This window comes from Vidua chalybeata, chromosome 9 (genome assembly GCF_026979565.1).
Source record: "Vidua chalybeata isolate OUT-0048 chromosome 9, bVidCha1 merged haplotype, whole genome shotgun sequence".
In the NCBI taxonomy this organism is placed as follows: domain Eukaryota; kingdom Metazoa; phylum Chordata; class Aves; order Passeriformes; family Viduidae; genus Vidua; species Vidua chalybeata.
This window is the reverse complement of record NC_071538.1, coordinates 25,516,004-25,531,524: the sequence shown is the minus strand read 5'-3', so window position 1 is coordinate 25,531,524 and position 15,521 is coordinate 25,516,004. Positions and strand designations below refer to the sequence as shown.

The following is a 15,521-nucleotide window of genomic DNA, read 5'->3' as shown; positions in this document are numbered from 1 at the left end:
CTTTGTGAAATGGCATTGCTCATCTCTAGTGAGAGTATCCCTTAGGAATACCTTTTTTTTTTTTTTTCAGGTAAATAACAAAATCCTTGTAAAGATTCGAAAAGGAATACTTATTTGTATTTTACTTATTTGTGGCTTTCTCTCTGCCCTTTTACTTTGCTATTGCACAAATGCCTTTCTATTAGATGGCAGCATGTTGTGTGACCAGTTGAAATGGTGTTTGTTGCACAGAGCTGAAATGGTTGGAGTGTAAAGTAAGCAGAGTGCAAATGTAAGGCTGGCTCTGTTTGTAGGGACTGGGATCCTAAGGGTGAGTGTGGTGTGTGTCACAGCAGGGAGTGAGGGCAATGTCTTGGGAACCAACTATGCATTAAATACTTCATGTGAGGTTTGGCTGAGAGCTTTTGGCCTTGTTTGACAGTAACATACTGTTGAGTTGTTTTTGGTTTTTGTTTTTTTTTTTTTTTTCCCCACTGTCTAGGTAGCATTTGAATATGTGGCAATAGCTATATTTTAGTGCTAGTAAAGTTTTCCAAAATTTTCTGAGATGCGTAGTACCAATAGTCACAGCTGAATGTCAAGGTGCTTAAAGTTTAGAAAGGAGGTCACTTTGGCACAAACTAGGAATTGTAACTTAGGATCTCTTCATAAATATTTTCTGTTAACATCTCGTATCTTAAAAATACTTACATTAGATCTGGGTTTACTGATGCATTTTCTGCAGTGATGCCAATTACTTATACAATAAAGAAACCTGGAATAAAAATTTTCGGTATCCAGAGGCAATAACCTGTGCTGTTTTCTTTACAAGCTATACTGCATGAGTACAGCATCAGATTTCACATCACATACACTTGAAAATGATCTTCAGCAGTTCGTGCTCAGGGTGTCCATAATTCTGAACAGTTCTGGATGGAGCATTTTAAATTATTATAAACCTAACATGGAGTGCAGAATAACATCAGCTCTGAAAAGCAAAGGTCTAACTTGAGGTTGAAAGTTGAGGAGAGTTCAAGGTATGGAGTTTTATCTGAGCTCCCTGTAGTATTTCTTCTTTTAATACTTAAACAATTGCAATTCACTGCAGACTCTGATACTTCATGCATCTCCTTATTTGTTATGCCTCTGGGCTCACAGGTGGGCATTCATGCATTAACTATTCTCTAAAGCCAAGTTTTAATCAAGTGCAATGGCTATTCAGTTTCAAATATAATGCATTTCCAAAATGATGGACATATTTCAAGCACGTACATGCAAGTGAACTCTGCATAATTTCTTGTGACACGATTGCATTTCTTGAAGAGACTAAGGTAGGAAAATGATCTTTGAGACCTGACCTAAATAGTATTTCTGTGGAAAGAAGTCAAACCCAAAAATAAGAAGAATAATTAGAAGTTCCTAGCATGGGTTTCTTTTCCCTTTTGGGGAGAACTGCCATCCCCAAAGGGTGGGCAGCTGTCTCACTGTACTGTTATGCAGAGCCCATGGCTGCTCCACAGCCTGTTTCCAACCCAAAAAATTGTTGCTGTTTCATATTACTCAGAAAACTGCTGTGGGATTGCTGCTGGGAAAGAAAAGGTTTCTCTGCTCTCCAAGATGCCAGTGCCACTGAGCTGTGGCAGACTGGAGGAACTTCTCTGGGCCTAAGTGATGCCTGAGAGGTTTATCATCAGTCCTCTAAGAATGACTTGATTCAGTCAATGTTTACAAGGCCTTTGCTTGCTCTGTATTTAACAGCAGTGATCTACCCAAGGTTATCTGGATCAGCACCTTCTCTTGCTGATACCTTCTTGTTTTGCAGCCAATTCACTTTTGAAAGGAACTTTCTTGATCTGTTTGCAGTTCCTTTTGCATTTCTCTTTGCGTGAAATGTTCATTCCTTGTTTTCCTCTGCATGTTGTGATTAAGCATGGATGTGCTTCTCATATGCATATATCTGAGGAATATCAAACTTTTCCAGAGGATTGTTTTCTCTCCTGTAATACAGTTTCCCTTCCAGTTTAAGAAGAAAAACAAATTTAATTTAAAAATACTTGAAGTTTGGGGGAGAGAAGTTGAGTTTTTAATTAAGTACTCCAGAGCAGCAATTTTTCAACATTAATGGGTTTAAGCAACACCTTTTCAGTGGCCTAGACCCAGGGAGGGGGGGAATCTGTAAAGGTCTTAATTGCTGAAGACAAGCTGGTACTGAAGAGCTGCCAGGGAAGCAATTAAAAGAAATGGCCCTCAAACTACAGTGAGAAAGAGAGAACTGGTCACTAGAGGAGGACAGCATTGGACCTTGCAGGTTATTTAAACTACAGTTTCTAATTGGTAGCATTAAATGCAATGGTAAATAGATTTGTAATAAAAGAAAGAAGTATTTTCCCTTGTGCTGGGTTCTGAATTCTCCTTCCTTTAACTCCTTGCTGGAGGTGAAGCCATAAGATGGTAGATCTGCAGTGCTCTCTGCTGCTGAATAGCTTCTCATTACTTCTTGTTGCTTGTTTTGTGCTACAAGATTGACATTCCTAACCAGGAGCCAAAGGCTTCACGTTCTATTTGCTTCTACTCTTTGCATTTTCATACAGCCACTTTTTCTCTTTTGTGCACTCTTTTTCAGTAAAGGCCCTGTAGTTTTCATTTTATTAATTTCCTATTTAATATTTAAACTTGCTGTAAGGATGTAATTAATCTAACAAACGTAATACTTCATTTTATCCCCTGATTATATTTGTTAGATTTGGCAGCCAGTAAGCTTTCAATAGTATGTCCATGCAAGACAAATGTGAGACAATAGTTCTTGGTCTCCAAGGCTAATACTGAAATATCTCAATTGCTAAACATTCAAGGAAAGATATACTCAATATGAAAAAATTTATAAAATAAGACTATAAGACTTTTTTTCATTTTGAATGGATTAAGAAATATGTCCTTTCTGGAAATGAAGACTCATTGGGATTAATGGGATTTTAATATATTTATTTTCCACCTGGGAAAAATAGGAGGAAGGGGCTATATAGTAAGCTGTCTCTCAGCCATTTATTTATTCTCTTGAGAAACATCTGTAGTATTTACATATTTTGTAGAAAAGATTGAGTTTTGTGGCTGAATGTTCAGTAGTTTTCCTGGTGCATTTTATTTTGTAAGCCCTACCTTTGTAGAGGAAGTTTAACTGACAGTAAAAGAAAGTATATTTGTGCCTACCCCCCTGAAGATGATGTAATTTATTTGTTTATTCCAACCTATTGTGGAAGGTACTCTGTATAGTTTTCCTTGTAGGAAACAAACATGAATGTAAGAATGCTGATAAAACCCTAAATTGTTGCTATAAAATGCATGTGGTATTCTACTGCTCTTCAGACGCATTCTGATTTAAATGTCTTCTCGTGAGAATATGATTTTGATTAAGTAAGGAAATTACAGTAAGAAATCTTAACTAAGTTGCTTGAGACTAATGATGTACACTTCATTGCATATACACCTTGGCAACACTTTAGATCAAAGATAATCGAAGTTCAGATTTGTAAAATGGGGCATAGGACTTACAGAATTGGATATGTCAAGATTGCCAAGGTTCTTTTTTTCTGACTTAACTATTTGTCTTTTGATTGTCACATGTTTGTTTTGAGGGTTAAGCATGAGTTTTAAGTCTTTGATATGTTATCCCAGCTGCTAGTGTGAGAAAATTGTAATTTAAACTGTTTCGTTTTTTTCATATGAACAATTATTTTTTGGTATTTTGAGGCAGGATAGTCAAGAGAATTTATTCCTTATTCTACAGGCATAGGAATAAGCACCTAGATGTCTTGTCTGACAAGACAATTTTGGGCTATCTATCTCATTACTCTGTGGTCAGCTGTGCCATTAATCTAGACAAAGATGATTACTGGAATGGATTTTGTCTGCAGAAGCTTGTGGGGGCCGGTTGATAACGTGACACTTCCTGGCACCATTTATGAAGGTGTTGCATTATGTGGGTGGGATGAGATTGGCCTATGATCAATTTACTCTTTTGGAAAGAACAAGTCAGTAGAAAGAAATGGCACTGCAAATGTGGAGAGAATATTTTTAGAAGGGGAATATTTCATATGCACAAGGAGTGCTCCAAAGGCTGATGATATGAAGGGCAATTGAATGAGATACCTGGGTAACTCTTTTCTACAATGAACTTTCAAAACTTTAAAGACAAAGGGACTGCTCAGAGATAGAGGATTGCCTGAAGAAGATGGTCATTCTGCCCCTGGAACTGCAGCTCCCATGGCTCGTGCAGAGACAAGAATTGCATGTCCAAGTGACAGAAGCATGTGAGATACGCACCTGCAGGTCTCTGGCTTTTTGTGTAGCAGTGAATTGGTCCCAGTGGGACTAATATTCTGGAAGTAAATTGGAAAGAGAAAGCTTTGCTCAGAAGGCTCAGGGGCAGCCCAAGGACATTGCAGTAGTGACTGGAGTAAATCTGGTTATGGGGTTCCAGCACTGTGCAAGAAAGGACACTTGTGGTTGTCCCTTATAAAACCTCTGGTGCTGAGTTGAGGAGAGAATTGGAAAAATTGTCCGAATAAGAGATTCACATTGACATTTTGTCTCTGCTGGAGTGGGGAAGTTAAAACAGCCTGGAGAGAAAGTAGAAGAGACAAAGGGAAACTACTTTTCCCTCCCCACATTTCTGTTGCTAGTACAAAAAAAAAAAAAAAAAAAAAAAAAAAAAGAAGAGTTTTACAATAAAACGAGGAACATATTCTGTGTCACTATTTACTTCAGATTAAGTATTTCTGGTGTATGAGTGACTTCCTGCTCTGGCCACTCATCAAGATTGTTTGACAGCAGAAATAGAAAAATATGTTGCTGCCTGGGGCACCTCATAATAGCAGTGGTTGTGGTAGGAGGGACTGAGGACTCTGCAGGAGAGCTTGGCTGTCCCACTGTGATAGTGAAGGAACCCAGTGTATGACCCAAAATAAATATTTTTGATTGCTTCAATACATTTGAGTTTTGCTAACAATTACATCTAGGTTTTTTTTTTTTTTTTTTTTTTTTTTTTGGTCTCCAACAAGAAATCCTTCTTCTAAAGAGGGAAATAGTACTTTCACATATTAATCAAGTTGGGTTATTTTTATGTTATTTGATTTTGGAAAAGAAATATATTGAAAATGAAAATACCAAACCCCTAGATTCATTAAGTTCCCGACTTTACATTTAAAGGCTTGCTGCTCCATGCATGCTGCTATAGTGCATCATCTCAGCCTTGTCTGATGTGATGGGACTGCAGAACTGGATTTGCCATAATGCAGCATTACTGATCTGGTAGCAGAATGTGCAAGAGTTTTCCTGCCTACAGTAGCACTGCACTAAATGTTCTTCTACAGAGCTTTCCTTATTCTACATTTGCAGTAGACAGCACACATTGATTTTATTTTTCTGGGTTTTGTTGTATCACTAATTATCTTTCCATACTGTGCTTCACTTTACAGCACTCTGTCTCCAGAGTAAGCATACAATTTCTTACTTTGCACTGTTCTTTTCAAATATTGCTTTTAATATAACAAAGAATGAATACAGTGTATCATCTTTGTTCTGTTAATAGGAGCAGTTCACACACTTCAATCTTTGTGGAAGATAGCCTGAGAGAAGAATGAAAGAGAATTTTTACATATGGAAGAAAGTTGTGTAGTCACATCCATGTGTTAAACTACTGTCTGTAGAAAGTTATAATGTTTTTTTCTTTTGATCCACTTATTATTTTTGAAGATTGATTCTGTTGTAATAAATGAATGTAATTTTTTCTTTGGTTTGTTCTTGAAAAATGGTCAGGTTGTTAGGTTTAATTTGATATGCTTTCAGTCTCATGAGTCTTGCACTTTTGGCTTATACTTTGAACACAGTTTTGCAAGATGTCCTGGTCTGAACCAAATGGTCAATAAAAATGTGCTTTTGTTGGGAGTGAAGTACTGCAACTTATTCTAGGGATTTTTCAGGATTGCTTGGAGTGTAGCCTAAAAAGTTTTGGCAGCCCTCTGGCAGACACGTGAAATACAGGCTGTACCTAGTTAAGAGCCAAAAAATAATAATTCTTTTTCTCCTGGTTTAAAAAGTTCTTTACTTTATGAGATTAATTTTATCCTGCTACTGTACCTTCCTGCTGTGGATGGGGTAGTATGCACACCTGCTTCAGTTAGCAGGAGTTGTGGAATTGATGTCTTGCATATTAGAGCAGAAAGAGAGACACAAGTGAGGTAGTTAAAACAGTACTGATTTGTAAGGTTGTTCTCAGGAACAGAAGCAAAATTCCTTTTGCTTTTTGAGTACAATTTCATTTTCAGCATGTTCATTTTCAGCAGGTGGATTTGAAGATGGACCTTTCTGACACTGGGTAGTTAAACAGATTCTTTGAATGGTATTTTGTAAGCCTTTAATGCCATCCAGGAGGGAGTGATGCTTGCATGGTTATCTGTGTTTCATTGCAGTTTGTGGCTGGTCTGTGTTTTAGTCTGGAAGTTATTTATAATACATAAGAATAAAACTTAGAAGTATCTCCAACTTTAATGGAAAAATATGTAATTTTCTATGTTGGAAAAAGCTTCTGGTTTCTCCTTTGAGTACTGTAGTTTCTTGCATTCCTGCCCTCGTTATTTTTTCCTATTTTAATTCCTATGCATCATGCCTTACTATGTTTTTGATAAAAAAATACCAGAAATTTATGGAGTCCTAAACATTCTAATATAAATATTAGTAACAAATTCATTAACCCTTACTATATTTTTTTTCTTGTCTGATACAGTCTAGATTAATATTAAGTTATGCACCTAGCATTTCAGCATTACTGATTTTGACAGTGTTAAGCTACTTTGGGGATATTATTGAATGGAAAAAAAAAGAAAAAAGAAATTAATTGAAAATGTCTGTTCTTCCATTCAGTCTCAGAAATGGGACAGATGACAGAAAAAATTGCATAGATTACTTAATAAAATTTAAATCTGAGAATAGTCACTGGTACAACAAATGATGGATGGTTTACATGTAAATTGTACACCTGCTTTTAAAAGGGATCAGTAGGGGAGGTAAACAAACCACAGGTACAGTAGTGGACCAGTGCTTTGTACATAAATCTGATCTTTGGAAATAAGTCTGCTAGTAGTCTGTTGGTATCTTGGCAGTGTGAATAGTGATCTTTTATTTTGTTTAATTTACTGTATGCATCTACAGCTGTGGGCACTGTGCAACACAAGGCTAACCAAATCCTGGTGAATATTTTCTAGTTGTTTCGAAAGCACTCAGGTTGTCCAGTGTCTTGCTGCATAGGTATGACCTAACTGTCTTAAATTTGCTGCTAATGTTTTCAAATATGGTGCTCCTCAGGCTGTGAGTTGCTTTTCCTTGTGCATTGATATACTAAAATATTGTTGAGAATGATCCTAGTTACTCAAACTAGAATAAAAACCAGATGTTTAATTTTCTGTTTATTGTAACAGCTAAGGTAGTTATAGTGTATATTTAAGAAGTCTGCATAATACCATAATCCAGATTTCATTTCAAGGTGGTTGGTAAAGTCCATACTTCTGGTTGTTGTCAGTGAAAAACATTCAAGTCTAAATAAAACTAGTTGTTTGTGGATTAAGATTTCCTGCTGTGGATGTTGCCTCATGTTCTAGATTTTATTTAATGCAAATTTTCAAATTTTGTTTTTAGGTCAAACATCCGGCCAGACTATGCAGACACAAGCTTTCATGAGTTCAAAATGCACACCTTCAGTCGAGTGACATCTTGCAAAGTCTGTCAGATGCTTCTGAGGTATTGTAAAGGCTTTTTTGGATGGTGGTCTCCGACCCCCTTCCTGCCCCTGTAAGGTCAGGCTGGATGGGGCTTTGAGCATCATCCCAGTCTAGTGGAAGGTGCCCCTATCCATGGCAGAGAGTTTGGATAATTTTTGAAGTCCCTTCCAGCCCAAAGCCTTCTATGATTCCATGTTGCACATTGTTGATATTCTGAAAAATGATGGCACAGCATTTTAGCAAGGGTATTTGAGTGTGGGTAGTGCCTTTGTTAAGTACAGGCATGGAATAAATGAACTTCAGGTATGTTCCTCCTTGACATACATTTTTTCTTCCTCTAGCAATGCTTTTCCTGACTAGTCAGACTGACCTGGATTTTCAGAGATTTTTTTTTTTAGTTTTTTCCCCTCAATGCAATACGGTCTAAGTGACTATGAACAGTGGTGCAGACCTTCTAAACTTAAAAGTCAGGAGGGCTAATTCCTGACTTTGGAGCAGTGACTTGATTTAACTGGGTCTGCACCAAGTGCTGATGCTGAGGAGCAGCTGTTGTGCATTCAGGATACAGCCCCCAGGATGCTGCCTGGGTTCTCCAGGGGCTACCAGCTGGGTATTCCCAAGTGCCACCCTGTGGTACAGAGACATTTAGAGGGAGTAGCAGCTCCAAGTTATTACCTGAAGTGTCCATGATATATGTTTTTTAAAAACGGAACAAATTTAAAGTCAAGAATATTTGCCATACAGCTAAAAACTACTTAATGCTTAAATATACATTCAAGCTTACGACTCTCTTGAACTGGATCCTGTTCTTCATACTGCATAGGCAAATTCCCACTGAGATGAAGTGAAGTGTAGAACTGTAGTAGGATAGATGCATTATGGTACAATTTCAAGTGTACTGTTCCGAAGTAGCTTTGGATTACATTGAAATGGAGGCTATTATTCTACTAGTAGTCTGAAAGAACTGTCTGGTTGTGATTTTTAAATGGCTGGTAGTGACAGAAAGTAGATGAGCTGCTTCTTTGTCAGTTGTCACTTTTTCTCAAGCCTTTAAGGACTATCATTATGCAGAACAACAAATGACTTCTAATACCTTCTGCCATGTTTCTTATGTCCTTTATGTGTGGAATTTGTCACCTCTAATGTATCACTACCTAATTTTATTTTACAGGGGAACATTTTATCAAGGCTATTTATGTTCTAAGTGTGGAGCTGGAGCACACAAAGAATGTTTAGGAAGACTAGACAATTGTGGCAGGGCTAATTTAAGCGGTGAGTCATTTTAATTGTTAGAATACCATTTTTAATTAGGACATAAAACTTTCTAGATATAATTAAGGTTTAATTTACCTCTAATTTGTGTTTATTGTAACATGTATACTTGTGAAGCTACCGTTTATAAGCACAATTAGAATTGCATTTAGGATTCATTGGGATTTTTATTGCTACTAAATTGAAATGTTCCAAAGCAGGAGAGAAGTGTTACAGGTCAAACCAAATTTCTTCCTCAATGTCGTATACAACAAGGAATTGCTCTTGTTTCAGTTGTGGACTGCTTATATATAACCCCTACAGTACAGCACTTCATCTATCATCCTTGTGCTTCTCCCTTTATGTCAATTTTTGTATTTTCCTCTCGGTTCCTAAAGCTGTTTGTGTTGCCTCAGCTTCCTCTTTCATCTCTTTGGTTTCCATGGTTTCTGTCCACTCACAATATTCACGAAAAAGGTGATTGATGGCTCTCTACTTCCCACACATAAGAACTATTTTTTTTTTCTTCTTCTTTTAATCAATTGCTCTGTGAATTTCTTCTCTGGCCACTGTCACTTCAACTTCCCCTGTTGTTCCGCTCTTTGGGACCTTAAGGAATCTTTTGATTTCAACTACCATTTGGCCTCCCACAAATAACTCCAAAAATTTGTCATCTTCCCATTCTGCTCAGTATTATACTGTAAATCTCTTTCTGACATCTTCTGGATCTCCCACTGGCTCAGTGTTAGCCCCCATCACTGGCCACCCTTCCCCTCCCTGTACCTACTCCGTTGGTGGCAGTGAGTTTGTTACACTATTGCCACAGTCATATAATCCTCGTGCCATTTTTGACTCTTCCCTCTGTCCAGCTTCTCAAATGTACTTTTTTCTAGAGATTATTTTGAATTGCTGTTGTGTTTAAAAAAGAAAAGCCATTGGGAGCACATAATGATTTCTGCAAAGTGGAGTTTTATGTGTTTGGGAAGTTTCTAGTCATGTATCATTCTCACATCTTTAAAATCTTTGCATTCCTTTTCAGAATTATTTTATAATCATTTATGAAGTTTCTCATGTCTCACATATTTCACATAAGCTACTTCAACCTCTTCCCTTGGGTTATTTTCTTTTTGACATTAGTATCTACAATCTTTGTAGCATGCTGTTGCAGAGATATTCTCTCTCCCACTTTTGAATTACGTGATGACTTCATGCGCTGCTCTTTACTAAGCTGCTGTTTCCAAATTTTGACTCTGGCTTGTTGTTCCTTTCAACATTGCATAAGCTTGTTTTTGTCTTTGCCCCCATGTGCATTACTTCTGATTTCTACTTGGCTTTCTCTGTGCTAATTACCTGTCCCCAGTCTTCCATGAAATCAACCGGATGGCAGGCACTGACTTTTGCTGCAGTCAGTAAACTTTTTTTTCTCAGCTGCTTTTCTGTGTTGGACATCTTCCATGCTATCCTTCAAGTCTGAACTCTTTACAAATAATCTTTTGTAGATCTAGAAACCATACAAGCAATCACAGTATTTGTGACTGAAACCCTTTTTGGAACACAGACTTTTCACAGAACCTCCTGCAGATATTCTAAGGAAAATAAATATTTAAAATTATCTTAAAAAAATGAATGTTTTAAAGCAATTACTTGAAATTAACAGAATGGAAAAAAACAAACACATATTGTTTTTTCCAAAAGAACTGTCTTATGTGGTACAAACCACCCCTACTTCTATTTTTTTTTTTCTCTTGCTCCTTTTCTTTTAATTACTTCTGTAGTTTTTATTTTAATTGGATAGCTGGCACCCCAGGAGGCAGGAGCTTGTCTTTTTGTTCCTCTGTAAATATCTGTGGACACATATGGTGCAACATGCATCAGTAAGAATGACCATAAATGCCTAGATAACAAAAGGTCTGATTTCTTTTAATTTTCCTGCATACTTAAGCAATGCTGTAGGCTTCAAGAGAGAACAAAATAACAGTAACAACAAATCACATTCCTCCTTCTTTTGAAGTGGAATAAATTATAATTTTAAAAATTCAAGGAAGCAGAATAATCTTCCTGATATTTGTAGAATTATACTGTAATGAAATTGCAAGCAACTGGGTTGCTAAGATCCTTTGTGTTACATGTTTTGGTTACATCCAGGTGTTCAGTCCTTTGTCCTCTCTTCAAACTTCACTTTCTCTACTCAGTCTGTTTTTAATTCTATGCAAAGACTCTGATTGCTGCAGCTCTCATACAAGGCGGAGTTGTGCATCTCCTACCTGCTCCTGAGGCAGAAGGACAGGAGGTGCTGAGCTGTGTCTTTCCTTACAGTCTGCTCTGTGATCATGACTGCAAAATCCAACTCTACACTGCAGCTCTTGCCTGACTTCCCCTTGCTTTATCCAACAATGGGCATGGAAAGGACAAGGGATTTTGCTTACCTAGCTGGAAATGTGTCATCCCTCCACCTGATAAAGGCACTTTGGCCAATGAGTTAGGAAAGGAAATTCTCAGGTTTTTCTCTACTGCTTTCCTCTTTTACTCTTTATTTGCCTTTTTAAAGAAAGAAGCGTTGATTGAGCAGTGCTGGCCATTCATAATGTGCACAGTCCAAGGAAAGGTTTAAGGAGGAGCTTTACAAGTACTTGCTTCCCTGTGTGGGCCTGAAAGGGATGAGACAATTAAAACACTCTAAAATATTGATTAATGAAACTTGAATTTTTTTTTTTGGAGCTGTCCTTTAACTGTTCCAGAGCTATACAGAGAAATGAGGTCTCCCATAAATTATCTTTCATACCTGCAAAGCTATGAAATGTTATTAAAGGCATACAGATATAAAGATATAATGTAAAATTCAAAATCTTCACTGCTCTTTGTGGAAGAAGTATGCTCTGTAGGTACAACAATCTAGCATGGTTTTCATTTTCAATACTTTCCTTTGAAATATTTAGAGAAATTAATTTATGATAAATATAATATTTTTTTAGCAGTGTCATTTGCTGCTCCTGTGGGAAATGAGCAAAGGCTTGCACAGCAGCAAAATGCCTGGGACATTTATTGTATTGCTATGTTTGCTGGGTTGGTTTGGTTTTTTTCTCCCCACATTTTTTGCTAGGGGACTATTACAGCCTTTTTCACAAGGTAAAATGTACATGAAACTGAATCATCCTTTTGGGAAACTGGACATTACTGTCCTCCAGTCATGTGGTATTAATTATAGCTACAGACATGGAATATATATCTATATATGTGTAGATATATGTATTTTCTGTTTAATCTGGTGTTCTGTCATTCTGCCAGTGCCATTCCAGATACATCACTTGGCAAAGTGCAAATCCCCTGTGTGGTAGACAGTGTCCAGGAATGATGCTCTGTGCTTGAGCCTGTTAAACTTCCTTCCTTTCATTTTTGGTGTTTGAAGAGTTTTTGCATCTTGATAATGCTTTTGCATTTTCCTATTTGGAAATGTCCCACTGCAATTCAGTGTTAGAACAGTGAGTTCTCTGTGAACATGTGACTTTGGGCTTTTGTGAGAAGTCTTGACTGACTACTTCTCTATGATAAATTATTTTTGCTCCTTAATAGTATATTCTCCAAATGGAACAGTTTCAATTTTTTAGTTATCTTTTTGTAAGTGTAATTTTTTCTATGTTTCAAATAATTTTCATTCCTATTCTGTAGACCTCTTGTACTTCTAGAGGCTTATTTGAAAAAAGGTGATCAGAGTTCAAAGCACTGCAGTGGGAATATGCCATTAGTTTTCTTGAAGGCATTTGAATTTTCCTCAGCATTTTCTGGTTTTGTAAAGTTTAAGATTCTGTTTCCTTTATAGACCATGAGCAGATGTTTTTGCCAGCCTTTCTGAAATGATGCTTAGAACTTTCCTGAGTGGATTAAATCTTTTAAAATTTCATTCCAAGTCACACTTTGTGAAAATTCAAAAGGCACACATCCAAAGATAGATGAAACCTTTTGAATGACAAAATTATTAAGTGTCAGATTTAGATGATACACTTATGAGAGAAACATTGACAAAATCTGAAGATAAATTGCTGTGTTCTCATGCTATGCCTTATACACAAACATATGCCAGTTCTTCAGATGTTTTGCTTCAGATGTTTTGCTTCAAAGAAGGCCAGTTCAGCAGATTGTAGAAATTTTAGTGATAAAAGATGCAGAGTTAATCAGTTGAATTAATAAACAGAACAAAATGTTTGCATTTAGCTCTAGGGTTTTCTTGGTTGCTGTTCCTGCCCTTGCTGCTTTAAATTAGCAGTGCTGGTTGAAGTCTTCTGTGCTTGTTTCTTTCATTATTGATTTAACAGGGTTATTTCCCCCCTAAAATGCTGTCCTGTACATCCTCAAATAGCCCTCTACATTTTCATATATTTTACTCTTCTTCCCTATCAATTAATTTTATGTGATTTGGAACCCTTGCTAATGTTGTGATGAACTCCTTTGAGTCTTAAACAGACTGTATAAAATCCTTAAACACAAGGATTAGAAAATGGCTGGGCATATTTCTGTCACTGGCCATTTATAAAGACATACATGGTGTTCTTTTCTCTGCTGGCTATGAGGGCACCTCCTCACCCTTGTTACATCTTCTGGCTTTTCAACTGCATTCCTGTGTCTTATTTCATGGCACAGAGCAATTTCACTCATCTGGTGATGCTCTCCCACTGGCTGGAAGGGTTTGTGCCTGGGAATGCTTAAGACTGGGGCCTTGGGTAAGCAAGAATGAGTAAGACACACCTTTAGTAGTCCAAGGGGGAAGCTGTATCCCTTTATTGTTCCCACTTCTATTGTACAGTCTGTTCTGTGTCCCTTGCAATTTCTTCTGAGGCTTCATAGGATTGATAGAACAGTATCACTCTGCCCAGAACATACTGAAGAACTCCAGTGTTTCCTAGTCTAAACCAGCAGAATTAACAATTCATTTTTATTTCTCTACTGGAATTTTTCCAAGTCCATCAAATTATGTTGAATTAAGTATTCTCAGGCAAATGCTTGCTGGTTCTACTGACTATTGAATATTTCAATTAGAGAAACCTCCAATGATTCTAGAATCTGAAAGTAAGTGTTTTGAATATTTTAAATATAGTGCCAAACCCACAGAATTTTCTTCTTTATATTGCTTTTCCCAGGGAATGTTAAAGGCATGTCTCATCAGGTCTTAAATAGATTAGAAAAATATTAGCTGGTCATTTTTATAGTAAATCTTAATTTATTCACAATTTCTTTCTCATTTGAATAATATCATTTGAGAAAGTTCTATATTTCTTTCAATGGAAAAGTTTCTTCATCTTGAAATGAACTAAAAGACAATGTTGGCATATGAATGGGTTAAGTTTAGAATTGCTCTCATACAGTAACGTGCATGCCCAATGATACAGTCCATGCTGTTCATGTCCTAATTGCTTGCTACAGCATGTTAGAGATTATTCATGAAAAGCCTGTGCTCTTGACATCTCAAAAGAAACCAGCAGCTTTCACTATTTACGTTTTTGCTGACTTAATCAATAGTTGCAAAGTTGCTGGCTCCCTTCCAAACCTCTAGTGTCAACTGAATTGACAAGTAAATGCTCAAATCTCATGAAGTTCATTGGAGTTTACCACTTTTTTAAAAACTGCAACAGAAGTTGAGCTGTATTGCTTAACTAATGATTCTTGCTCAACCTGAACAAAAACCAGTTAGGGTGCTTGATATTTTTTAGGGTCCTGCAGTGTGGTACATCTGGGTCACATTTCTAATTTTGTTCTGATTGAGTAATGACTGGCTAAATGACTGGAAAGGAACACGTAGTCCCACAGTTCCTTCCAAGGGACTTAGTTCGTAGTTCCTGCATTTTAAATATTTTGAGTTTTGTTTTAAAATAGAAAGGTGAGTATATATTATTTCATATACTTTTTATTTACACTCCATTTAGTTAGCATGTAGATCCAGCTGCTCTGTTGCATCCCTGAAGAGCGCTTACTCCCATTTTCTGAGCTCTGTTCCCTCACTTACTGAGACCAGCTGCTGCTCCTCTTGCTTCTGTAGTAAAATATAATTATCAAAATGTGACCCAGTGGTAATGTGGCCTCAGTTAATAAACAAGAAAAACCCCAAAACTGTGCTGAACTATGGCATTAATTAAGTGGCTGACAGAACTGAGGACTCACTTGATGATTTCATTGGCACTCTGGTACTGAGCAGAAACTTGAATTAAAGTTGTTGTGTGTAAAATATCTGCTGGAGATATCCTTAGGCACTACTTTTTTTTCACCCCTAAAAATAGAAATAAAGGTTTTCTTGATCATGTACTTGTGTAATGTTTGGAAAACAGGTCTTTCATGAGGACATGATACAAATATTTCAATACAGAGTATTCTGAATTACAGGCATATTTAAACTGTAATGAAATAACAAGTCCTATTTTTTTGAATAGCCTTTTAGGTGGAAATACAGATACTGGACATTGTTTTCTATTCCTGAAGTGTAACAGTGAAGCCACAAATGGCCTTTTGGTCCATCAGTATTGGTTTTCATTT

The 15,521-nt window shown here is 36.9% G+C and overlaps 1 protein-coding gene across 1 annotated transcript in view; it reads left to right on the top strand.

Annotated features, from left to right (window-relative positions):
• Positions 1 to 15,521, top strand: part of VAV3 (vav guanine nucleotide exchange factor 3) — a 149,268-nt gene that overhangs the window by 78,109 nt on the left and 55,638 nt on the right. Inside the window, exons 16-17 of the mRNA XM_053950723.1 lie at positions 7,669 to 7,770; positions 8,923 to 9,023. Coding sequence (XP_053806698.1) covers positions 7,669 to 7,770; positions 8,923 to 9,023 — 203 coding nt within the window. The remainder of the gene's footprint in view (positions 1 to 7,668; positions 7,771 to 8,922; positions 9,024 to 15,521) is intronic.